The sequence below is a fragment of the Ambystoma mexicanum genome, chromosome 5p (assembly GCF_040938575.1).
Source record: "Ambystoma mexicanum isolate Mex_15411 chromosome 5p, UKY_AmexF1_1, whole genome shotgun sequence".
NCBI lineage: Eukaryota > Metazoa > Chordata > Amphibia > Caudata > Ambystomatidae > Ambystoma > Ambystoma mexicanum.
Window position 1 is genome coordinate 759,557,519 of NC_090930.1, and position 26,384 is coordinate 759,583,902.

At 48.8% G+C, this 26,384-nt stretch overlaps 1 protein-coding gene across 27 annotated transcripts in view; it reads right to left on the reverse strand.

The window, feature by feature from the left end:
* The window catches only part of CLASP2 (cytoplasmic linker associated protein 2), a 2,478,243-nt gene that overhangs the window by 2,236,207 nt on the left and 215,652 nt on the right, over positions 1 to 26,384 (reverse strand). For all 27 annotated transcript variants that reach the window (XM_069613152.1, XM_069613157.1, XM_069613154.1 and 24 more), the window contains exon 4: positions 14,210 to 14,301. In XM_069613152.1, the coding sequence (XP_069469253.1) occupies positions 14,210 to 14,301 (92 nt within the window). The remainder of the gene's footprint in view (positions 1 to 14,209; positions 14,302 to 26,384) is intronic.

A 26,384-nucleotide genomic window follows, 5' to 3' on the forward strand; every position in this document is an offset into this window, starting at 1 on the left:
CTTCTGCGAGAGAAGATCCTCTCTGTATGGCAGTCGAATTGGAGGGCAGATGGACATGTCTAGAAGGTCCGGGTACCACGTTCTCCTGGCCCAATCCGGGGCAATTAGGATCATGGTCTTCCGAAACCTTCTCAACCTCCTGATCATTTGAGGAATGACAGGGACCGGAGGGAACGCGTACAGAAGTGGGAACTCCCAGTCCACTACGAACGCATCTCCTAGAGCTCCTCTCGGGGGAAATTCCCTTGAGCAAAATCTGTCGCACTTCCTGTTGATACTGGTGGCGAACAGATCCACTTGAGGGGTTCCCCAAAGGGCGAAGATCTCTTGAAGGACTTCCTGAGCTATCTCCCACTCGTGAGAGACTGTGCTCTGCCTGCTCAGAGCGTCCGCTGTCAAGTTCTTCTCTCCGGCTAGGTGAATTGCCGATAGAGAGATTCCTTCCTGAATTGCCCAAAACCAGAGCTGCATCGCCTCTCTGCACAGTGGTAGTGAGCCTACGCCTCCTCTTTTGTTGAGGTAGTGCATGGCCACTGTATTGTCCGTCATTATTAGGACGTTTCTTCCCCGTACAGACGGCAGAAAAGCCTTCAGCGCTAGTCTGATGGCTCTCAGCTCCAACAGGTTGATATGTAGTCTGGACTCCGATGGAGACCAACGACCGCTGATGGTCAAGTCGTTGGCGTGAGCTCCCCACCCCGTGAGTGAGGCATCCGTGACTACTGTTATCTCCGGCCATGGTTGCCAAAACATTTCTCCTTTCAGGATGTTCTCCCGACAGGCCCACCACTGAAGGTCTCGGGCTACTTTGACCGGGATCCGAAGGAGATCTGTCATCCTTCCTGAGAACTGTGACCACTGAGTTCTCAGTGCCCACTGGAGGGATCTCATTCTCAGGCGAGCCTCCGGCACGAGGAATATGCAGGATGCCATGAGGCCTAGCAACCTCAGAAAGTCGTAGGCTGGGAGATATTGGGCATTCTGAAATCTGATGACCATCTGCAGAATATCTCGAGCCCTCACCTCTGGTGGCAAGGCTTTTCCCAGGGAAGTGTCCAGGACTGCTCCAATGAATTGGAGTCTCTGTGATGGTATCATCTGTGACTTCTTTAAATTGAGGGAGAAGCCCAGCTTGTGAAGGAAGTGGCAAACATAATCTAGTTGTCTCTGAGCCTGTTCCGAAGATACAGCTCTGATCAACCAATCGTCTAGGTAAGGGTAGACATGAATCCCTTCCCTCCTTAGACTTGCAGCCACAACCGACATTAGCTTGGTAAAGACCCTCGGGGCGGAGGTTAGCCCAAATGGCAGAACTCGAAATTGATAATGAGAGCTGCCAATTGCGAACCTCAGGTATCTCCTGTGCCTGGGATGGATCGGCACATGGAAATAAGCGTCCTGGAGGTCTAGAGATACCAACCAGTCCTGAAGCTGGAGGGCCTGAAGGATCTGAGAGAGAGTCACCATCTTGAACTTGTCCTTTCGGAGGAATTTGTTCAATTCCCGTAAGTCTAAGATGGGTCTCAGTCCTCCGTCCTTCTTCGGTATTATGAAGTAGGGGGAGTACCAACCCTTGTTCCTTTCCGCTACAGGTACCAGTTCTATGGCACCTTTCTCTAGCAGGTCTAAAACCTCCTGCAAGAGGAGCGGATCTGGAAGCTTCAAAGGGTTGTTCCCCGGTGGATGACTCTGAGGGATATGTAGGAAGGGCAGGCAGTAACCTTGGGCCACTGTCTCCAGAGCCCAAGCATCTGACGTAATAGCCTGCCATTCCGTCAGATGGTGAGTTAACCTGCCCCCTACTGGTGTTCTGTGAGGGGAGACCTCAGAGTGGTTTTGAAGCGGCTGATGCAGTTGCCGAAGGTAAAGTGGCTCCTGCTCCTGCGGGTGCGGCTTTCTTTCCCCTACCCCGTCCACCACGGGTAAATCTTCCTTGGCCTCTTTGAGCCGGTCGTCCCCTGCCCCTTCCATATGAGGAATAGTAACGAAAGGACCGTCCTCTCCACGATGATCCCGAAGGACGAAAGGTATTCTGACGGATAGCAGCTCCCAATGACTTGGCTGCTGCCTTGGACGTTTGCAGTTTCTCCAAACTGTCATCCGCCTTCTTTCCAAAGAGGGTAGAACCGTCAAAGGGCATATTCAAAAGCCTGGTCTGCACGTCAGAGGCAAAACCAGACTTTCTCAACCACGCATGCCTGCGGATTGTGGTACTTGCCGCCATGGCCCTGCTGATACTGTCAGCAGAATCTAGGCCAGTTTGTAGGGTCTCGCACATCGCATCTTTACCATCCCTGATGATGTTTAAAAATGCGTCCCTTTCCTCTCCTTCTTGGAGGCAGTCAGCCGCTGATGAAGCGCACTCCCAAAGGGTGTGGCTGAACCTAGCGAGCGTACAGGTCGCGTTAATAGACTTTAACGCCATGCTACAGGCAGAAAAAACCTTCTTAGCCATGGCATCATACTTTTTGTCATCCCTATCCTGCGGAGCAGTGGGGTATGCAGATGTGCTGCCTGATGAGGTTGCAGCCTGTACAACCAAGCTCTCAGGAGTAGGGTGTTTTGACAAATATTCAGGGTCAGAACTAGCCACCCTGTATTTTGTTGACAGTTTTTTATTTACTGCCGGGATAATTTCTGGCGTTTCCCAGTTTGTCAAAATCCTTCTCTGTAGAGCAGAGTGAAATGGAACCACAGGATCCTCCTGTGGGCCCTTGTCCAGTATGTCAGTGAGGTCATCCTGCTGAAAGGCAGGAGAAGGTGCAGACCAACCCATAAATTCTATGATTCTAGACATCAGAGCTCTATATGGAGTCTCCGCATGTTCTCCTGGGTCTGGTTTGATAAATTCTGCTTCAGGAGAAGTGTCCAAGCCACTAGCTTCCTGAAGTGCATCCTGAAGATTTTTTAATCTTCCTTCCTCAGAGGCGAAAGTCTCTGGCTCTGGTGATGTGGTCCTCTGTAAATCAATATCTTGGTCTGAATCCTCCCTTTCCTCAAAAATCGAGGTTAAAGGGGGATACATTGGTTTTTGGAATGGTATAAACCCCATTTCCAATGCAGAAGGAGCCATCATCACAGGCCTTGAAAACGTCGATGTCGTCGACACCGACGTGAAAGTACTCGAAGGCGCCGTGAAAAGCGTCGAGAAATGTGTACTAGGCCTCGAAGAACTCGAAAGGATCGGAGTCCTGCTCGAGAACGACGTCGACGTTCTCGGCGTCGAGTCGGAGGTCTTTTGTCTAACCGTTGGCTGTGGAGTAGCCGTGGTTCTTTCCTTCACCGGCGTCGATATCGGCGTCGACGTCGGCGTCGACTCGATCGACTGATGCGCCGATGAATCCTTCGACAACGGCGTCGATGGCGCCGACCTCTGTTTCGAAGGAGTTTTCGACGATGGCGTCGATGATGCTTTATCTCCCGATGGCTCGAGGCGCTTTCGGGTTGACTTTTCCGCCGGGTACTGCGACTCGCGGCGTTTAGATTTTTTGGGTTTTTTACCCGGGGTATCACCCTCAGCTGTCTTCGAGGGGGACGAGGCCGCTTTCTCGAAGACGCTTAGCATCTTTTTCCTGAATTCCTCCCACTCAGCTTGCGAGCTGCGTTTTGTGGGGCAATGAACTCTCTCAGGAGAACTCGACGAAGATGACGAAGGGGATCTCCTACGTCTCTTCTTCGAGTGTCTCGATGTCGACGAGTGGTGGGAGCCACTTCGTGATCTAGATCGAGAGTGTTTTTTATGGTGAGGAGACGAACGTCTCGACTCTACCGAAGAAGCTTTCGAGGAAGTTAAAGTTGACCTACCTCTCTCGAGCTTCCCCCTACGCTCCTTCAAGGCTTTCGCCGTCATGGAAAGGCATTCCTCACACTCCGAACTCTGGTGCGTGATTCCCAGACACCACAAACAGACCCTGTGAGGGTCCGTCAACGACATTTTCTTCCCGCAGTCTCGGCACTTTTTGAAACCGGACCGAGGGGTCGTCGGGTCGGAGGAGGATGCCATCGATATCGAGGTAAATAGTTAGTTATTATATACGTTATCTTGACGAGAACTGAGCAACGGTGTTCCGAGGCACAACGAAGCGCGGAAAAACGGAACTGAGCAACGGACGCTGCGCGCGGCCTTTATAGGCAGGATGACGTCGAGCGTCAATACGGCGGCTGTCGAGGGACATCGACTCGAGGGACGTCGACGCGCAGCGCCCTCTACTGAAAAAATTTTCCGAGGCCAGCAGAGCTGGAAGGATATATCTAAGATAAGGAATACGTCGGAGGACACAATCCCTTCGAAAGTACATGCCAGGGGGTCGATTGCCTTGGAGTCTGCCCAGTGGCAGAACCTGGTCCATTTACTTGTATACTGGACCCCGGTAGCCTTTCTCCTTGCGCCCTGTATGATTTCCAGATTAGCCTGGGAGAGGCTGGGGTGCCCAACCGTTATCTGCTCAGGAACCATGCTGTGAGGGCTAGTTTCAGTGGCGCGGGGTGGATGACCCTGCCCCCCTTCTGCGCCAGAAGATGTACTGGGCCAGTCGGAAGATGAATGGATGGCTTTTACGAGAGGCTGAGCAGCTCTGAGGACCATGGCCTTGCCGGCCACCATGGAGCTATTAGGATGATGTTGAGCTGGCGAGACTCCTTGATCTTGCAAATCACTCTCTGAATCAGCAGAGTGGGCGGGAAGGCGTACGCTGTCATGCCGTTTCACTGAATCTGAAATGCATCGCTCAGGGAGCCTGGGCCCGTCCCCGCCAGGAGGCGAACTGAGGGCACATCTTGGTGTGGCAGGTGGTAAAGAGATCCACCTGGAGGAGACCCCATCTGTTGAATATCTCCTGAAGAACGAGGTTGTTTATCTGCCACTCGTAACCGTCTGCTACCAACCTGCTGAGCCTGTCCGCCTCCAGGTTGGATTCCCCCAGAAGGTGGACTGCCGTGAGGTAGCTGTCATTTTCCAGAGTCCACTCCCACATGCTGATTGCCAGTCTGCACAGAGGAGGGGATCTGGTGCCTCTTTGTTTGTTGACATAGTACATGCTGGTAGAGTTGTCTGTCTGGATGAGGACAACCTTGCCCCTGAGAAGTGGAAGGAATGCTCTGAGCGCTAGCCAGATGGAGTTCAGCTCCAACCATTTAATGTGGAACTACTGCTCCTGTCGAGTCCAGGTGGCGTGGATCGAGAGATCGTCCAGGGTGGCTCCCCAGCCCTCAAGCAAGGAGTCCGTGGTGATGATGACCTGCGTGATGGGAGGCCGGAAGGGCTTGCCAGTCTGTAGGTGGCAGTCCCTGGACCATCATTTGAGGGCCTGGTGAAGAGATGGAGGAATGTTGATCATTGAGAGGCCCGCTCCTGGTTCCATGAGGCCGCAACGTGCAGCTGAATCCTCCTCATCCTCAGTCTCGTGTGTGGAACGGCAAGTAGGACCGCCGCAAAAAGACCCAGGAGATGCTGCTACCACCATGCCGAGGTCACCTGCTGAGGAAGTGGGCGGTGGCCATATTGATGGCTGAGATATTGTCCTCCGACGGAAACATCTTCTCAGAACACGTGTCCCCGATGAGGCCCAAGAATGTCAGTCTGCGTGGGCTGCAGCTGCGACTTCTTGAGATTGAGTGCAAAGCCCAGATTGTGCAGTGTGTTCATAAGGGCATGGGAAGACTGGTAAACCACTTCCGGAGATGTAGGCTGGACGAGCCAGTCGTCAAGGTATGGGTAGATGTTTAGGCCCTGCACCGAGGAGGGCAGCCACAGTATTCATGAGTCTGGTAAAGACCCTGGGGGCCGAGTTGAGGCCAAAAGGAAGGACCTTGTATTGGAAATGGTAGCCCATGATCCTGAACCGTAGGAAAGAATGATGGGGCTGCCAAATCGGGACGTGTATGTACGCATCCTTCAGATCAAGGGAGCACATCCAGTCTCCCCTGCACAATGTCTCTGCTATGAAAGTTGGCGTAACCATCTTGGATTTTTGTAGAGGTAAAGAGAGGTTGAGGGTGGAAAGGTCCAGCACAACTCTCAGGCCCACCTGGTTCTTTTTCTGAATGGGGAAAATCCTGGAGTAAAAGCCCAAGCCTCGCTGGGACATCCTCCACGGCCTGGCTCTCTATGAGCGACCGGATCTCTGTCAAAATAGTTGCTATCCCAACTTGAGGGAGTGGAGGGGAGGAAGGAGGACAGGCTGGGACGGGATGGATAGGTGGTACCCCGTGGATACTATGGAGAGGATCCAAGGGTCCACAAAATTCTGGCACCAGAAATATGCAGGGAAAGCAAGCCTGCCAACCTCCCCCAGCTCCCCCCCTCCACTGGAGACACGTGGACCCGGAGGGACGTGTTATTACTGCTTTCCCTCGGAAGCTGCCACAGAAAAAGCCCTTACTCTGTCCCCCCCCCCCCCCCCTTTTTTGTTGCTTGCACCGATTTGGAGTCGGAAAGCGGTCTGGCTGCCTGGATCTCCGTTCCTGGAAGCCATGGAACCTTCCGTATGTACACCCCTTGTCGGAGCGCTGCTGCGACTGGGTGTCCGATTTGGGCATGGTCTTTGTCAAGATGGATAAAGACCTCGCCGTTTGTGAGCTGTTTTTCTTTTTGTCCAGCTCCTCGTCCGTGGTGGAGTGGAAGAGGTTTTACCACCCCCTCGAAGGGCAGGTTTAATATGCGTTCCTTGACGTCCGGGTTAAATTTTGTTGCACGGAGCCAGGCTGTCCTTCTCATGTCCGTGGTGATACAGATGGCATGGCCAGAGGTGTCAATATGGGCCACAGTGGATTCCATGAGGTCCTGCGCCACCAGCTCAGCCTAAGCCAGTCCCGCCTTGAAAGGTGATTGGCTCTGCATAGGAAGTTCCAGGAGGAAGTCTGCAATTTCCAACCATAACCTTTGGTTAGCGGCAGCCAGCACGGCATCAGCGTTGGCATCAGCGTTGGCCTGACGAAGATGCAAGGACGTGTTGGAATACAGCTTCTTCCTGCATGCCTCCAATATCTTCTCCTCCTTGTCTAGCAGCGCCGCCAAGGAGGTGGCTGAGGACGACTGAGGCTCGGAGTATAGTGATGATGCAGCGATCACCGAGGAGTGTGGGTGAGGATGGGACGATAGCGGGAGTGTATCCCCTCCATCTGCCTGTACTTCGCATCCAGGCGTCGAATGACCAGCTGGACATAGTGGGGCTTGAGCCAACCCTTTTTGGCCAGGGAGACTACATTGGTCTGCAGTGGAATTCCTATTTTTGCAGAGGCGCGTCGTGCGAGGACCTCAGCAAGCACCCCATCTGCCGGTTGCTCAACCTCAGGTTGAGGTAGGCCCAGATACTCCGCCAGCCCCGCAAGACTTTCACAGAAGGCCTTTGCAGAAGAGGGCATGTCAGGGTCCTCCTTATCCGTATCCTGTGAGTCAGGAGGATCCTGCGTAGGTGTGGGGGTGGGGAGGGAGCAGCGGGAGCCGGAGGCTGGGGTACGGGGACCAGAGTCAGAGGCTGTGGAGGACGCTGGTACGGAACCGCCTGAATAATCAGCTGGGTGGCCAGATGCAGAGGCTGCGCTGGGGTCAGGGGCACCGGCAGAGGAGCCTGTGGTGCCGGAAGCAATGGAGGAAGCACGTCCCTGATGGCATCTCTGAGGGTAACCCCCATCTGAGGGGACTTCATGAGCCCGAGGAACCTCTCAAAGAACCGGTCTTCACAGGCTGGAGGCGTGGTAGGGGATACAGACGGGGTAGCGGGAGGCTGCAGGAGCCGCTGCATAATACAGACGCAGCAGGAACCTGCCCTACGCAAATAAAGGATTAGCTGTAGGCCACGTACCTGGTTGAGGCCAGTCCCACCTGGTCACTCGCTCCTAGCCAAACTCCTGGAATGGTGTCAGACGGGTGCCGATTTCTGGTGCGGCAGCCATTTTGTCGAGCTGCCTGCCACATGCCTGCGTTGTGTCGCTCGGCTCGCTGGGCCCAGTCTCCTCCAAGACTCTAAGTGTGGATCGCGAGGCCTACCCTGCTCCTCGGACCTTGACCTGGTAGGTGTGACACCCTCGGCCCGTGGACCGGTTGAGCTGCGTTTAGGCGCCCCCTCAGACATATTGCCGGTACAAGTGCGGAGCCCCTCGGGTGAAGACCCAGTAAGAGAACCTTCCAGTCCCTCAACACTGTCACCGGGAGGATCCGGGGATCCCTCGCCCTGTAGGCCAGTAGCTGAAGCAGCCTCTGTGCATGTGCTGGTACCAGGACCTGAGCAGTCCCTCTCGTGCGCGAGTCCTTGGGAAGGAGTCTCCCTTGTGGGGTGCGATGGAAATTAGATGCCCTACCTTGGGCCTGGATCGATGTTTCATGAAGTTCTTGAGGTCCTCAGGAGGCGGCTTCTGGAAGAGCTCGCTCCACCTGGTTAGTCTGTTCTTCAGCGACCTTGATGACAGGGCGTTGCACGCTGTACAAGCTTGCCAACCGTGGTCTGGACCAAGGCAACGTAGGCAGAGGGCGTGGGGATCTGAAGTTGGGAAGAGCCTGTCGCAGGATGGATAACTGCTGAACCCTGTGGAAGTCAACATGCACCGGGGAGGAGCGTGATGCAGAAGGACCTAATACATGAATGATAAAAAAGACAAAGAAGAAGTATTCGTACAGGGAATTACATGGCCGAAGCCAAACCCAGGAGCGCTGGTGAATTCTGCCCGTTCCCGTCGCCACGGAAAAGGGGACTGAGGTTTGGCGCCGGAGGGCAGAGTCAGAGCATGCTCCCAGAGCCGCACCCACACGCGCCTCTAAATTTAAAGGGGAAGAAAGTTTTTTCTGGTGAAAAAGGTTCTGTTTCCCGTCCCTTGTAAGGGACGCTAATGCAGTATGGAGGAAAGGGGACGGGACGCAAGAGTACAGTCTCTTACTGAAGAGTGTCTGTATTCACTAAGTCTCAAAGTTCCATTCCTATCAAGATTTTCACATGCACCAGTTCTCGCTTTCAATATTCATCATGGGTCTCCCTCTTCAGGCTGAGACCCGCCTCACAATATTCACACCATCTCCCTCGCTCGGGCTCGGATCCTTGCGATATGAAAATGAAATACTTTCAAATGTGTGATGGGTTTTGCTTAAACCATTGCAGGACCACTTCGATTCACTTCACACAATTGTTTTCATCAATCTTCTACTTTTGTTTCTCTTGGTGGGATACCTTACGGAGACTTTCGATTGAGCACATCCACGGTGCCAGACCACTTTGTATCGTATCTTGCCTTCTTTAGTTCAAACATTGATCAGCAGTTTACCTTTACTCATGCCTTTCATCACACACGTTTAACAATGTTTGTTCTGGGCATGGCCAGCAGCCGTACGATGAGGATGTGAGTTTTGCTGCTCCCGTGCCACCGGCCTTACCCTGCAACAATGCTCCATTAAAACTCTTCTGTGACGAGCCCCAAAGTAGCTCACCGAAGTGAGAACCTCTGCTGCACTGAATCGCACTGCAACGGCGTGAAACCGGAGCGTGGATCGGTTTCCTGAACAAGCGCAAAGACCAGGGACCCGAAATGAAGGCCGTTTCCAAGATGGCCACCGTGCGTTTGCAGTGGTCGGCGACCGAGGCAGAGGACGGCGAGCCCCTGAAACTAAATCAGACACCGGGCACAGCGCCTATGGGCACACGTGAGGAGCCGGCTCTGCGTCCGATATCCTGATCCCGACGGAGGTGCTGTGTGGCAACCGAGGGCGGCCCTCGCACTTCATCCGCGGCGGGTACCGGCCCGCTGTTAACCGCTGGGCGGGCGCCTGTGCGGACATCCTGAAGCTGCGAACCTGGGGCGCACCCAGAGAACGAAGCGCAGAGTGGCAGCACTCAGACTATGGAAAGGCGGCCATCATCTGCGGACCATTCCCCATCGCGAGAGAGCGAGGGAAGCCCAAGCAGGCTCAATGGTGGTGCAACGAGGGACGATCCACGGAGTGACAGCAGGCACTCCGCTCGGCGTAGAGCGCCTGCACAGAACCCCCGGCAAACCGAGGCACAGCCCCAACAACCCGACTCCCAAGTGTGCTGCAGGGCGGTAAGGAGCGGGAGATGGTGGGATAGAGAGAACTGGCATCCCCCCGGTTGGCGGACATTGAGATAAAGGTGCACACAAGGTTACTGCGGATATGAGTATGCCACGCCTAGCGCCGCTGCAACCACCACCACAGCCCCGGCAACATCGGCCTATCCTATCGACCAGCACTCCCCCCATCAAGACCCGACACCAGCCTCCTGCACCAACATCCTACTAAGCAGAAAGATGGGTAAAGATAAGCCCAGGAAAACATCTACGCAGAATAGAATTGATCAACATGCATCTACTTCAGTGCCTCGCTCACCAGAGAGGCTCCCAGCGGCCGATCTAGATCATGTGGAAGAAAATATCTCCCTCAGAGACATAATGAGTGCCATTGCCAGCTCCAGGACCTCAATGGAAAGTAAGATGGACAATATTGGCGCAGACGTGTCCTTGTTGCGCCACGACCTGCAAAAGCGGACCTCCCGTACGGGAGAGCGGAGACACGAATCTCAGAAACCAAGGATGGCTTACGTGGAGTGAATCGACAAGTGTCGAGCATGTTAGCGCGCATTAAAACCCTGGAAGCAAGAGCTGATGACAGTGAGGGCAGATCCAGACGCAACAATATCCGCATAGTCGGCCTTCCTGAAAAAGCAGAAGGGGAATGCATGGAACTCTTCCTCAAAGAATGGCTGGCAAACACCTATGACGCAGAGTCATTCTCCAGGTTCTTCTCCATCTAGCGTGCCCACCATATCCCAACTGGCAAGTTTACACCGGGATCTCCACCACGCACAGTCATCGCCAATTTCTGAATTATAGGGACAGGGACACTGTTCTCCAACTGGCGAGATCAAAGGGCACGGTCACATTTAACGGATCAAGGATAGCCTTCTTCCCTGACTTCACCAGGGAGGTGCAGAAAGCACGGCAATCATTCGACCTGCTCAAGAAACGACTGCACTCGATCGTTATTAAGTATGGGCCCGGCCCAGCTCAAGATATTCCACAAGGGCACAACCGTACACTTCACTGACCCTAGAGAAGCGTGGAGCTGGGCTGAGCGTCATATAGAAGGGGACTGGAGCGCCGAGGGAAGAAAGAGAAGGGAACGCAATAGCCCTCGACCAGAGCAGCCGCCGGAACAAGAACCGCAGCAGCAACCACAACCAGAAAACCCGCAACAGGGAGATGTATGAAGTAAGAGCAGCTGTGAGCAATATGATCGAGTCGCCAAGTAATGTAACACTATGGAGCATCCGCTCCCTACAACAGTCTAATCACAGAACACATCCAGGCCGGTGGCTAATCAAACACCTGCCCCCCCGAACCAAGACTTAAGTTCCAGCGCCACACGGAGGTGATGTAAAGTTTAACTGTTCACATGTTGCTGTTGGGTGGACAGATGCTTCAGTTGAGGGTGGAGCGTAGGGAGGGGGGAGTTGGAGACGTTTGTCTACAAATTTTAGCATACAAAGGTACCAAGAGCAATGTAAACTTGGCCGATGCCTCCATTTCGCTGCAAAAGCACCAAAGGAAACACCTGTGAGACTATACTTCACGCACCAGATGCCACCTGAAGCGACTCCAACCACTAGGCGCCTAACACTCATGACATGGAACGTCAATGGGCTAAGCTCTAGTATCAAGAGAAGGCTGGTGTTACAGCACTTGAATCGCCACTCCCCTGACATAGTCCTTCTGACCGAAACCCATCTGGGTCCCCGGGAACTACCGGGTGAGACGTTCCGGTTTCTCACACAAAAAAAAGATTTCAGCTTATTTTAATTGCATTTTATTTATTTATAACGCAAAAGGAACCCACAGGCATCTGGGCACACATGAACGCGTAGGACGTACACATAAGACAAGACTCGGACAGAGCTCAATTGTGGGCGAATCACCACGGTTATCAGTAATCCCTATTTACCTGAACAGAGTCGTCATCAGTGAAGTTCAGAAAGTTTTGTTATTTTTATCTAGTAGTAGGGTCATAGGCAAGGAATTCCATGACTGAGCTGCCAATGTGGGAAAAGCTCTTCCTAGACATTCAGCTCTTTTGAATTTATGAGAGTTAAGTCCCAGATAAATGGAGCGCAAGGTGCATCCAGGTTTGTATAGTGAAATATCGGACTTCAAGTAGTCGGGTGCATTTCCATAAAGGAATTTATGCACTATGGATGCAGTTTTCTACTAAATGTACTAAATTACTAAATAGACGAGATATGCGCATGCCTCGGAATGCCCTTGATAATACGAAAGGCATCGTTCTGGAGAATTAGATGCTTTTGTAGGTACCTTTTGTTGGCCCCCAATAATGGGGTGTTGCAATAGAACAGACTTGATTGAATAATGGCTCGGGCAATAGAGGCACCATTTTTTAAGTATTAAAGGCAGTTTCTCGAGATGTAACGTGTTTGAGTCTCCGTACCTAGAAGAGCAAAGAAACACACCCAGCACTTTCATTTTGCTAACAGGGATGGAACAATTCTTCAAGCTGAAACAGGTGCATTCCTTCCTTAATTTAGCTGTAGCAGCTTTATTTCCAAACAAGAGTAACTCAGTTCTTGCTCCATTAAGGCAGAGCCAGTTATTGGTCATCCACCGTTCAATGATGTTGTAAATAGTGTTGCGGTTCAAGGCATCCAGATTGTGATCCACGCTGATTTCTAGGATCAGTTGAGCGTCATCTGCATAGTGTGTGAAAAAGACCCGCCCCCTAGCCTCCAAGAGGCTACAAAGGGGTCTAATATACAAATTAAATAGCGTGGACGAAATACATGTTTGACCACATACAAGTTTAACTGCACAGAGTAACTCCTAGGAGGTGCCATCTTAACACAAAATTGTAGCCTTGTTGATTGGTCTGGGTTTTAAGAGGACGTTTTCTGCAAGGACAAAGTTAAATGAATGAAGCTGAATTATAACGCTTTGTCTTCAAATCTGCGATTATAGCGGTGGATACAAAATATGCGTGGCTCTAAGAGAGGAGAAGTACAAACCTAATCAGAAAGACTGATGTGTACCAAAATGTACTGATTGAACTGACTTTCAGCCAAGAAGAACAAATAAAGCAACTATGTTACATTCTTGGAATCAAGGACTTTTATTTAATTCTTATAGTGTGCTAACATGCCCATGGGCCTCAGGGCGCACTTAATGGATTATGTAGGTAATCAGAAAATCTAGGAGATATATGACCAATTAAATTCCATGTAGAAATAATCGGTAGCACAGCAACAAACAAAAAAAAAAGTGATATTTGCCAGACTTTGAGCCTCATCACGAGTCTGGCAGTAACCCTAAATGCGGCAGTAGCGCCATTACCGCTGCACTTAAGTGTCGATCATGGGCTTGGGGGATTTGGTCCCAGCTCTGAGCTGGGGACAAATCCGCCGCAAATCTGCTGATTTTCGGCGCCATTACCGCCATCGGGAAATCCACTGGCGTTAATAGCGCGAAAATTCCCCATTGGGCCAAATGGGGAATGAGGAATACCTGAATGGGCACAATCAGGAATGGGAACCAACCGTTCCGCCAAACCTGTGATCCGGCCATAATCTCAACTTGTGATGAGGCCCAATATGCAAGGAATACTGTGGGAGAACGCAAATTCCACGCCTATAAAAAGGAGGCTGTCTGGAATCCAAGACTGAGCTTAAAGTATAACTCAACTAAACTCCAGAACGAATGGCTTTCAAACTCATCGAGGCACTGATAAATGAAGACAAATGTAGACATGCACCAAAATGTCCTCTTTTTAAAACGCTTTAGCTTTCTACTTTCCTTAATGGGCAGATTAGAGTCATGGTTTTGGCTCACCCCGGCTTCCTATTGAAGCATTCTTGGCCAGATTCTAGCAAGGCCACTCATTCAACAAGGTCCCTTCCTGACAATTTAACTCTGGCAGAGAGCCTTCGCTTGTTTTTCCACAGAATGATGAGACCTTAAAAATAGCACTGTTAAGAGAAGAAGGTTATTGTTATACAATTAGCGAGCAAGACCAATGGAAAAAAAAAAAAAAAGGACAACAAAAACCAGTAAAGTTAAACCCTTTAACAGGTCATTCGCGGCGACTCCTGGGCATAATCCAATACATACCTGCTGTTCATGTTTTCTAATAAAGGATTACATTTACTCATTTATAGAAATTGCAACCTATAAAGGCTAATGTAAATGGAAATGCATTTGGTCTTACGTGTTTAAAGTTGCAATAAGACACATGCAGACTCCTTCTCTGGTTCGGAAGTTCTTGTGTTTGAAGCCAGTGGCAAGTCGCTCCCAAACATGCTGTTAAAACAAATCAAACAAAATTGGCTTGCAACACAGGAGAAAATCTAATTTTATGATACACTCAATGACTACAGGACTATCCGATTGGCTATTAAATTGAAAACATGTTTTGAATCAGCACTCGGTACCAATAACAAGGAGTCAGAATTAAATATAAATATTAAATATCATGCGCGACAGGTCTTTTATTCAACTGGTGTTTTACTAACAGACATGAATTGAGGCCGATTATTGATTACCATTGTACATGTGGATGTTCTGTTGCCAAAATACCACAACCAGATCGTAAAACAATTGTTTTACGATCTGGTTGTGGTATTTTGGCAACAATTGTTTTACGATCTGGCTATGACATTTTGTCAACAGAACAACCACTCGTACAATGGTAATCAATAATTCGGCCTCAATTCATGGCTGTACGCAAAATACAAGTTAAAAAATGACCTACTGTGAAAGATCTTCAATTTATAGATCAAAGGATTGATGTAGACTATGGTGATAAAGGAAAATTAACAGTTCCATTGAGGAAATGACTGCTCTGCTGCATAAAGTTGAAAATATGTAAAGAAAGATTAAGTCCACTTTTACGCCTTCGTTTTGCTATGGTATGGGCATTTTGCTGTGGACAGCTACTTTGAGCCATTTATATAGCAATCCCAAAATCTCTGTAAGTCGGATGATCTGGCTACATTCCACACTTTCCTACCCTCCAAAGTCATCCCTTACCAACCTCACAAGAAACAATCCTAACAACCCAAAGGCAGTTCCGTCACAATTGACATCCATAGACTCCCTCATCAAAAACACCTGCTTTCACCCCCAGCAGAGACTCCTAATTTTAGGCACATGGGTGGGGATATCAGGTAGAGGTGTCTTTTTTGGAAGGTGAGCAGTACATCTGGAATGGGGTGAATATGTCGGGTGAGGGTAAGAAGCAGGATGCCAGCAGTGGGAGCACATCTCTCTAGCAGCCGAGTCACCAAGGAGGATGAAATGATAGGTTTTGAAAGATCCTCCAATTGAAGCAAATTAACAATGGTGGTAGGATGAGGGGCTCTGTTGCGCAAGGAACGAAATGGCGGCCTCTGTGTAGCCTCCGGCAGTTTCCTGGGCCACAGAGCCTGTATATTGCATTTAATTACTCCGGTTTGGCACAATTTTTCAAGATCGTGCGCATCATTGTACGAAGAGTGCCTATACAAAGTTTGGGCCAAAGTGGAGCAGTGGTTTCTGAAAATTTGACCTGGTGGCTGAGCGGGACGCGAAGAAGCGCGCTCACCAGTGGAGGGGAGGAGGAGCTCAGCACGGAAGGCTCCTGAGGTGAAAGCTGCAGCCGAGGCACTGAACTATCTCAGCATGGGGAGGTGTCGCAGGCGCTCCGTTCCCCGTAGAGCACCCCGCTGACCCCCACACTGCCGACATAACTCTCGCCACGGGAGGAGGACCCCCCGCTGCCCTTGGGCGGAGAAGGTAGGCCACACGACCGCGATCGCATATCCCCACGCTCACCGCTGGATTAGCGAGCAGCGCTGGTGAACAGCTAGAGGGTGGGGAAGGACGGGTGGCCGCCGCTCTGCCTACGATCTCCCCGGTGTTCATGAACGGAGACCGGTGCCGGGAGGGGCTGGAGATCACACCCCCCGGCTTCAGAGTGGAAATATCAGCGGAGAGCATCGGCAAGGACCTGAGCCACATAAAGTAATGTGAGGGAATAGCGGGACGGCTCGCTCATCTCCCCCCCCCCCCCCCCATCTAGAAAGTGTGGGGACTGCTGAAAGTCCAATTGGGGGTGTGCCTAGTGGCAATTGCACATAGGAAAGCACCGATCCAGAGGTATAAATATTAGAGTCTGCAGAAAATCTTGCATGGAACAGTGACAATGGCAACCATACTGTGGGAGAACAGTTATACTACGGTACGAACAACATGAGCGATATTAACACAGAAAGGAAATTGTGCTATGCAAAGCCCAACACCTGAGCTCCAGTAGGAAACTGCGCTTGCGGCATAGAAACATCAATTAGGCCCAGACTAAGTAGACACGGCAGTGCGGCGTATTGAGGGGACATAATCAGGAACAATTACGTTTGTGCTTCTCTGGCAGAGGGCAACGACATCTCCCTGATCAGTAAGGATGCCCAAAAACTTTGGCCCGAAAAGGAATAAAGTAACGATTGAAAAATACACAACCGCAACGCAGAAAGAACCTATGCTCGAGAGAGAAGAGGCTTGCCAACGCAGACTGACCAGACCCCCACTGCCTCAATGATGGATCCTCAAGCGGTGTTCCAGGCTATGCAACAAGGATTTGCGACACTGACGGAGAAACTGGACGGAATCACGGCCAGTGTAGCTTGTATCAAAACACAGCTTGACAAAACTACGGTACGCATGACGGAGGCAGAAACCAGAATATCAGGGGTGGACGACAATATGGAAACGCTAAAGAACACAGTGTCCACAATGGCCATTGAGCTAGGGACAGTGAAATCTAAATGTGAAGACTTAGAAGTGAGATCACGGAGGAACAATATCCATATAATAGGTGTTCCGGAAGGGGCAATTAAAGGGACGATGGAGAAGGCGGTGGAAGATCTACTGCGAACCCTTCTGGGAGAACCGGGATGGTCACCTGTGTTCATGGTAGAAAGAGCGCACAGATCACTGACCCTGAAGCGTACGCCAGGCCCATTATAGCCCGAATACTTAATTACAGAGACAGAGACCTGATCCTAAAGACTGCAATGGAGAAGCAAGAGTTGAAATGGGAAACCAGTACAATACGCATCTTTCCAGACTTTACCCTAGCAGTTCAACAGGAAAGAAAGCTGTTCACAGGAATTAAAAAGATGTTACGTGATCGACAGGTACAATATGCAATGTTTTATACTGCCAGACTCAAGGTCCAACATCAAAATAAATCGTTCTTTTTCACGTTCCGCGAGGAAGCCGCAATCTTCATAGAGACACCCATACCCCTGAATAAAGAACAGCCCTGAAGTGAGAGTAATACTATTAAGTGAAACCCGAGACAGCCACGCAGACATTTTGCTCATGAAATGAATGGGGCTAGTGGAGAAACAAGCTCCAAATCGGTAGACACATGCAACAGGTGTTAAGAAATCATGCTCGAAGGATAAAAGCGCATAGCAAATGCAGACTCGAAGATGTTAACATAAAGGAGAGTAACAAGCCAGATCTGGAGGCAACACATATTCCTAATGATGGCCTTGGCTCGGGAAACGCCGCAGACCCCCCAGTAGCGGGTGCTTGAGAAGTTGTTGGGAAGGTTACCGGGAGAATAGCAAAACACGGTTGAAGTTTGGGGAACTGTGAGGATGGGGGGGAGGGACATGTTTGGGAGAGTTTGGTTATTGGTTTATGAACAAGGTTGTAAACATAAAAAGCACACAGGTTTCGAGCACTGGACCTTTTAGAATGGCAATACTGATGCATCAAGATATATAAGATGGCAAATTCCTCTTTGATAATGGATAAATCTAACACAGACGTTATTAATGTATTGAGCTGGAATATAAGGGGGTTGGGCTCTAAGATCAAAACAAAGAAGATCATGGCATACTTAAATAGGCTAGCTAAAAGCTAGGATTGTTTTCCTTCAGGAGACACATGTAGGCCCCCGACAGGGTAAACAATTGATTGCGAACTGGGGCACTCATCGATACTCCACGACCTACTCCACTAGAGCAAGGGGGGTGGCGATACTAATACACAAAACGCTTCCGTTTGTTTTTCATGGAATCGAATGTGACCCTGAGGGGAGATATGTCTTAGCACATGGTAGGCTCTATGATAAAGAAATAGTTTTTCTAAACCTGTATGGGCCAAATATCGATCAACCAGAGTTCTATACCACAGTATTAAAAAAACTAGCAAGATATCCTACTGCTCCGGTGTTTTGCGGAGGGGATTTCAATACAATTCTGGATATACAGAAGGATCGTACATCGACACAGGCCAAGACACTAACCAAAACAGCACAAACTATACAAACACAAATGTCAGATCTACAATTAAAGGATGTGTGGAGGACATTACATCCAGATGGGAGAGAATACACATACTACTCCACTGTCCATGATATGCACTCGAGAATTGATTTGTGGTTAATAGACACGGATAGCATAGCCTGGGCAACGAAATGCCACATACACCCCAGAACTTACTCTGATCACTCCCCAATACAATTAAAGTTTCAAATTCCAGATAGGACCAGTCCAAGACCACCATGGAGGATTAAACCTGCAGCCCTAAGGGATATAGTATATAAAGAAGCAATGGCACAGTATGTGCAAGACTACTTCGAGATCAATGAGCACTCGGTTTCCACTCAAACCACTCTGTGGCAGGCATTTAAAGTATGCATAAGGTGCCAATCAATATCAATTTAAGGGGGAATCCTCAAAGATATTAGGGCACGAATAGAGAGGCTCGAAACACAATTAACATCACTACAAACCCAGTATGCCACTACCCCGACCTCACAATTGGGCGCTGAAATTAAGACCAAACTAGAGGAATACCGAGAAGCAGCAGACCAGGCGATAAGATACTTTGATAGGCCCACAGCTGCACGTAGATATGGGGAGGGGGAATGTCCTGGGAAATTATTAGCCAGAGCAGTGCGTGGAGAAAGGGGGCCCACTAGTATACCCTGTAAACAATTATAAGATGGTACAATTACCACAAACCAAACTTAAGTGAAGGACACATTTTACAAATTCTATAAAGAATTATATTCCCCCCAGGGCACAGTCACTGACGCCAATACCTCTCCGAGATACCAACAACGCTAATAGCAGAATCAACAAGGGAACTACTGGAGGCACCCATTACCGAAGCTGAAATTTATGAAGCAATAAAAGATCTTCCTAATGGAAAAGCACCGGGTGCAGATGGGCAAGGAGCAGAATTTTATAAGGAAATTGATCAAATCCTAATACCCAGACTACATTCTGTCTGGACGGAAGCTCTAGAATTAGGAGAACTTGCCGACACCACCAGGGAAGCAACAATCACTTCTGCTTAAACCAGGTAAACCCCCTGGGATATGATCCACAATGGGAGAATGTTGATCATATCGCCCATTATCATTGATAAACACTGATGCCAAGAACTTGGCAAAAATATTAGCACAAGAGACACACCATATATGCCGTATATGGTGCATGAGGATCAGGCCGGATTTATTATGGGTAGATCCACTGCCACAAATATTAGAAGATGCCATCAGATATGGAATTCTATAGATATGGAATTCTATACCTGCTACGACCCAAGGGATAGCGGTATCCTTAGACATGAGAAAAGCATTTGATCCGGTGTCATGGCCCTTTCTTTTTGGAGTTTTACGTAACTATGGGTTTGGCCCACAATTCATAAGGTGGATTTGAGTACTATGCACACGACCATATGCAAGGATCAGAGTGAATGGAGCTCTTACGGACATACTGGAACTGTTGGGAGGTGCCAGACAAGGTTGCCCACTCTCCCCCTTGCTTTTTTCCTTAGTTATAGAACCACTGGCAGATATTCTCAGATCTCGCTACAGCTCATTTGGGATACGACTCGAAGGCAAACCACAAATTATAACACTTTATGCAGACATACTTTTATATTTAAAAAACCCTGACAGTACGCTTGGCAAAGTCTTGGCGGAGGTTGGGAAATTTGGTGAATATTCTGGATTGCGTCTTAACCCCCACAAATCAGAAATATTTCCACTCACAGACACCACAACACAACCTCGAAACGTCCACGGACTTATATGGAGTCCAACACACATGGTGTACCTGGGCGCTCATATAGCCAGAACAGCACAGTTATCCCGTGCATTAAACTACACGACATTAGGGGAAACACTCTGCACTAAAATGAAACGATGGAATACACTCCCAATATCAATGGCAGGATGGATAGCCCTAATCAAAATGGCAGTACTTCCGAAACTTTTCTACCTTTTTAATATGGTTCCGGTGTGGCCCGGACGTACTTTAGTCACAAAAATCAATAGTGCCTGCATAGCTTTTGTATGGGGCGGATACCCTAGACTAAGCTGGAGCATATTGACAGACACATATCCAAGGGGAGGACTGATGGCGCCAGACAGAGCTTTATTACTTAGCAGCTCAGGCACAACAGGCAGCCAGATGGGCCGCATGCTTTCTTAACCCTACAGACGCCTCGCTGTCAACACAAGAGAAAGAGGCGATTGAGGCGCTCCAGAGGATGACCAGACCCAACCCGAAACAATACAATCAACCCCTTAAAAGTCACAATCACTGCATGGTCCAGAACCACAGACATCTTTGGTGCAAAGAAACTATATCATCTGAGCATGCCAATATGGGGAGACCCATACACACAATTCAATATTGAAGGTGAAATAGCGAGGCATTGGAGCGCTAGAGGTATCACACAATGGGGCCAGTTGTTCCCGGACCAACATTTTATATCATGGGAGGATATTAAAGATACGTTGGGTAACACGCACACGTATAAGCAGCAATATCACAAAGTGGTAGTCCTCACACAACACATCCACCCAACATTCCCAGAGGAAGCAGAAATAAATATGGCCCTAGGCTATATTTTTATGGAAGGGACCCAGAAGATCACTTCCTCGAAGCTGTACAAAACTATGATACAAACACGCCCAGCGGTAATCCACACAGCTAAAGGGAAGTGGGAACAAGACCTGGGACAACTGATAGATGATCAGGAATGGTCCCGGATCTGTGCACTGACTAAAGAGATATCGTGCAATTCTAGGTTTAAAATGATACATTACTAAATAGTACACAGGACGCACTACAAGCCATAAAGACTTAAGCAAATATATCCCACACTGAATGGTACCTGTCCAAGATGTAAATCTGAAAATGCAAATATATTTCATATGCTGTGGGACTGTGTCAAATTGGGGAAATATTGGTCTGAAGTTTGTGGGGCTCTTGACAAGATGGCAGAACAACAGATTGTGTGGACACCGCGCATCTGTATGCTTGGTGCTGTAGGGAAACTGAACCCAACTTGGCAGAAACTTCTGAATCTGAGTCTACTCGTAGCCAAAAGGGTCATATTAATGCGATGGAGAAATGTCCAATCCCCCACGATAACAGACTGGAATAGGAATATGGTGTGGATTAATGATACGGTGGAGAGTTTATATTAACTGTCACGCCACATAATAGGCCCAGACACATATGGTCATGATACAAGCAATATTTGAATGACCTCAATGAATCAGAAACTATGAATACATAAGGCAATTGAACTGTATTTGTGGAATATCTATGTAACTGAAAATTGTTAATGTATGTGCATAACCTGTGTGCAAATATAAATAAAATTGTAAAAAATAAATAAATAAAAAAAGGTGGTAGGATATTTTGCTGGAGGGGGATACAGCTTTCCTGGGAGAGTGACCCCACTGATCTCTTATTAGGATCCCGGGCGGGGGAGCTAGCCAATCAGGTGGTGAGGAACGCTGGCTTGAACACTGGTTCCCCCCCGCTGCCATCTCCCCCCACACCCTCCGTCCCCATTTTTCCCCATTATTAACCCCCCCCCACCCCCACTTACCTTATTTTGGCTGCGGCGGCAGCTTCCCATGGCCGCCATGGAAAGGGAAAAGGGGCTTCGTACAGAGCCCTGCCTTCCCTTTGCATGGCGGCCATGTTGGTAAAGGATTTTCCTTCCTACAATGGGACACACGCTGCGTCCTGTTGTAGGAAAGAACATCTTTTTTTTTTAGCATCCCGGGTTACCCATTTGGTAACCCGGGGTGCGAATAGCCTTATGTACCCGTTCTGTGGGCAACACCGGGGGGGGGTAACGGCCTCTCTAGTCCGTGTACAAGCCAGCAAGCAATGTTATATCTTGCGGGCTTCCTTTCAGTGGGTCCTGCCTCCTCCCCTTTTCTTTATGATGTAGTTGTGCGAGTTCCAAGCGGAAACCAATATTCCTTTATTTATTTATTGTGGATTTGTTAAGCGCTTATGCAACAATTAAATTGTGTTTCTAAGTGCCCACATGGCAACAGGGAGGGAACAGGGGATTGAAACTAGATACACACACTGGAGGTTAAAGACGTGCCTACTAGGCCTTGAGAGTATTGAGGGTAGGCCGGTGGGTGCCAAGGCAAGTGCTGTGTGTAGGCAGAAGCTGGGACAATTGGGTGTGGGAGTCAAGGGCCCTGCGGATACATAAGGGCCCTGGTCACCAATTGTGGCGACTGAGGTTAGCAGAGGAAGGAGGGAAGAGAAAAGGAAAGTCTTCAGGAGCTTCTGGAATTTGAGGAGGTCAGGCTCAAGAGGAAGGGGAGGCTGTTCCAAAGGAGGGTGCCTTCTGAAGCAAGAGATTGGCCTTCAGCCCTCTGTTTACGAAGCGCTTCACACGTAGAGAGTTGGTACCAGAGGAACCTAGATGTCTAGAAGGAGAATATTTAGTGATACCAAGTTGCAGATGGCGCTGTCCCAGGCCCCAGACAGCCTTGTGAATGATGCAGAGGGATTTGAATTTAATGTGTGCAGCAACAGGGAGCCAGTGAAGAGTTTTTAGGGCAGGAGAGAGGTTTGAGGCCAAGGATAAGTCTTGCTGCCCTATTCTTGATTAGCTGGTGGGGTTGTAGAGAAGAAGAGGGTAGATTAAAGAGTAGGCTGTTGCAGTAGCCAAGCCTAGAGAGAATCAAGAGCTATGGTAACATTGAGCTTCTGGGTGAAAGTGAGAATAGAGAATTCCTTTGTGATGGAAGAGTTGAAAGTTGGACTTCTTGGCAATGTCCTGGATGTGAGGGAGGAGAGACATGAGTCGAAGGATTCCAAGGTTTTTGGCTAAGGATGAAGGAGAAGGGCGGATAGCCCATAGAGGGAGAAGGGAAGAAAGGGAGCAGGTGTCCCAATAGGAACAATCTCAGTCTTGCTGAGATCATTGGAGGTGCGCCAGGACTGGATAGCAGATAGGCAGTTTGGGATGATGGAAGAAGCAAGAGGGTCAGAAGGAAGTTTGAATAAGAGTTGAACGCCTTCTTCTCTGTTTGTTTTACATTCTTCATAGATCTTCTTCGTCTCAGTAAAAATTGGCTTTTCTTTTAAAGGAGTGGTCAAAGCCTCAGTAACATTTTGGTAGTTTCTTCCCATCTTTCTTTCATGGAAGTGCTTGAAGAGGTATTGCTAGAAGGTTTCTTAGGGAGTTCCTCACAGGAACAGGAATCCTTGTCCCCAAAGGGGGAGTCTCTCCCGGAGAGGTCCCATTTGCCTCGCCCCTAGGGAGGGTGTTGCAGAGCAGGCTCACATCCCTAGATTCAGATTTGTCACATAATTCAGGATAGCTGCTTAATACATAAACCCTGGGTGCCATAAGGTCCACTACCTACTGACATGTGAATGAATTCATCTTTTATAATACATTTACTACAGGAAACCAGTCTCCAAGTGTGGGACCAGGATTCTAACTTTCGTTGCTCTGCATTGTCTTGCTTTTAAAACAAATGTGTTGCCCCTGAGCTATCCTCCCACATCACATGAACTATAGTATTTGCATTTTAAATGTTGTCATTGACAGCTCTAACATCTGTGGCTAATTCAACTGTTTTGATCATTTGAAAATTCTATTTTCCTGCAATTTTCTCTTTTCCCCTTTTTAGTCAATAAATTAATTTTTGAATACCATAACAACTTGTGAAAGTAGGCTTAATATATATATATATATAAGTAGGAACGTCCATTTGAGCCAAGTCACATTACACAACGCCACCTAGTAGCCATCGCTGGAAGTTCACCTCCAGTTCTGAGCCACAACAGCAAGGTATTGTGAGTATGCAAATTAGCTCATATATATATATATATGATACATGACTCTGATGCTTATATCGGCTTAGATTCACATGCTGTGCATAGGCCAACATCTAGTGGAAGCTGCGGAGTACTAGAGTTACTCTTTCGAAACTTGAAAAAGAACGTCGACAGGGAGTGACAGTAATACTATCCCTAGTGTGACGTCCACTGTACCCATGATCCTTCATGCGTCGAGGTCCCTCAGATTGTTATTTTTCTGACATGAGGTAGCATGAAGTGTAGCGCGAGTACAATTGTATCCAAGCAGATACGTATTCGACACGCTTTTAAGCATCCATGCGCCTTCTCTCCGAGGGGAGGAAGGGTGGCCGCATGTGAATCTAAGCAGATACAAGCATCAGAAATACGACTACGGTAAGTAATGTATCCCTTCTGAGGCTTGTGGAATCTGCTTAGATCGCATGCTGTGCATAGGTTAGCGAGCAGTGGAAGGAGGAGGTGGGATGTGAGAAGGTTCATGAGCGAATAAATGTCTTAGAACCGCTTGTCCCACTTGTGTATCTGTCTTGGAATGAGAGTCAATTCAATAATGCTGAGTGAAAGTGTGTACCAAGCTCTATGTAGCTGCTTTGCAAATGCCGTCTAGAGGGACATTTGCAATGAAAGCCAGAGTGGCTCCTGTGCTCCTTGTGGAGTGAGCTCTGGGCGTAAAAGCCAGCGTCTTGTTGAATAGGGAATAGCACAATTGAATGCATCTGACTATCCACCTGGAGATGGCATTATTTGAAATGCGGTCTCCTTCTCCTTCTGGTGCTATGGAGACAAACAGTTGATCTGTTTTTTTAGCAGCCTGGTCTTGTCTACATAGTAGAGGACCGTCCTCCTCACATCTAGTGTGTGGAGTTTTAACTCAGCTGAGCTGGTGGGTTCCTGAAAGAAAGCCAGTAGCTCAATAGACTGTTTTACATGACATTTGGAGATTAACTTAGGTGAGAACCTAGGGTGAGTACGTGAAACCAGTTTATCCCTGTTTACAACAAAGAAAGTATCCTACACGGACAATGCTTGTATTTCACTCACTCTTCTTATGGAAGCGATGGCCACTAAGAAGGCAGTTTTGTAATTTAGGTTTTTAAGACGACACTTCTGCATCGGATCGAAAGGAGGTCCCATGAGCTTAGCGAGTAAAACATTGAGATCCCATCCTGGCGGCGGATTAGAAATTGGAGGGTGAAGTCTCTTTACCCCCTCCATGAATGATTTGATGAGAGGCACCTTCCACCATGAGACTTTATTGTGGGAGGTGGTGTAGGCTGACAAGGCCGCCAGGTGGACCTTTAAGGAGTTGAATACTAACCCCAAATCTAGCAAGTGTTGCATATAAATTAGAATGTGGGACTGAGTACATTCTATAGGGTTAATTTGTTTAGTCTGGCACCAAATTACAAATCTTCTCCACTTGTCAAAATAACAGTGCCTAGTGTTAGGTTCTCTTGCTTCCTTCAAGATATCCATACATCTCTGTGGTAGGTTAAAATGTCCGGACTTCAGGAGCCATGCTGCCAAGGTAATTGAGTGAGGTTGAGGGTGCACTATTAGTCCCCCGTGCGGAGTTAGCAGATTGTACAGGCACAGGAGCTTGATGGATTGAACATTGAAGTTTGTGCAGATGTGGATACCAAGGTTGTCTTGCCCACCCATAGGAGCAACTCGGATGAGCGTCATCTGTTCCTAGTGGATCTTGTTGACCACCTGCTTCATGAGAGGTGTCGGGGGTGGGGGCCGGGGAGGGGCTGATTGTGTAAGCAAATTTCCCTGACCAGCTCATCCATAGTGTAATGCTCACCTGATTCCCGCATAGGCGCCGGTCTTGACTGGGTGAATGCCGTATCTTCAAAGGTGATGTGTAACACACGGTTGGCTCTTTGGGCTGGAGCTCTGTGCACTGTATGTCTGACTCGAAGAGTAAGATGTCTGCAGATAGAAAATATGGGATTAATGAACTGGGGTTATTGGGTGCCTCTCTCTTCTTCCCTTTCTCTTCTCCTGTAGAACCCCAAAGGTTAACACCCTCACCTTAGGTAAGTGAACGCCGAGCTCTCCATCTGCCTCGGGGCAGGGTGCCGTAACCAGTTTCTTCACTGGATAAGGGTGCAGGCCTCTTGACCTCAGAGGACTGCTGTCCGTCGTTAACTGCACAAACGGTAAGTTCTGGGCACTTCAAATGTCTTAAAAGTCTTTTGTAATGATATCTCTTGTTTT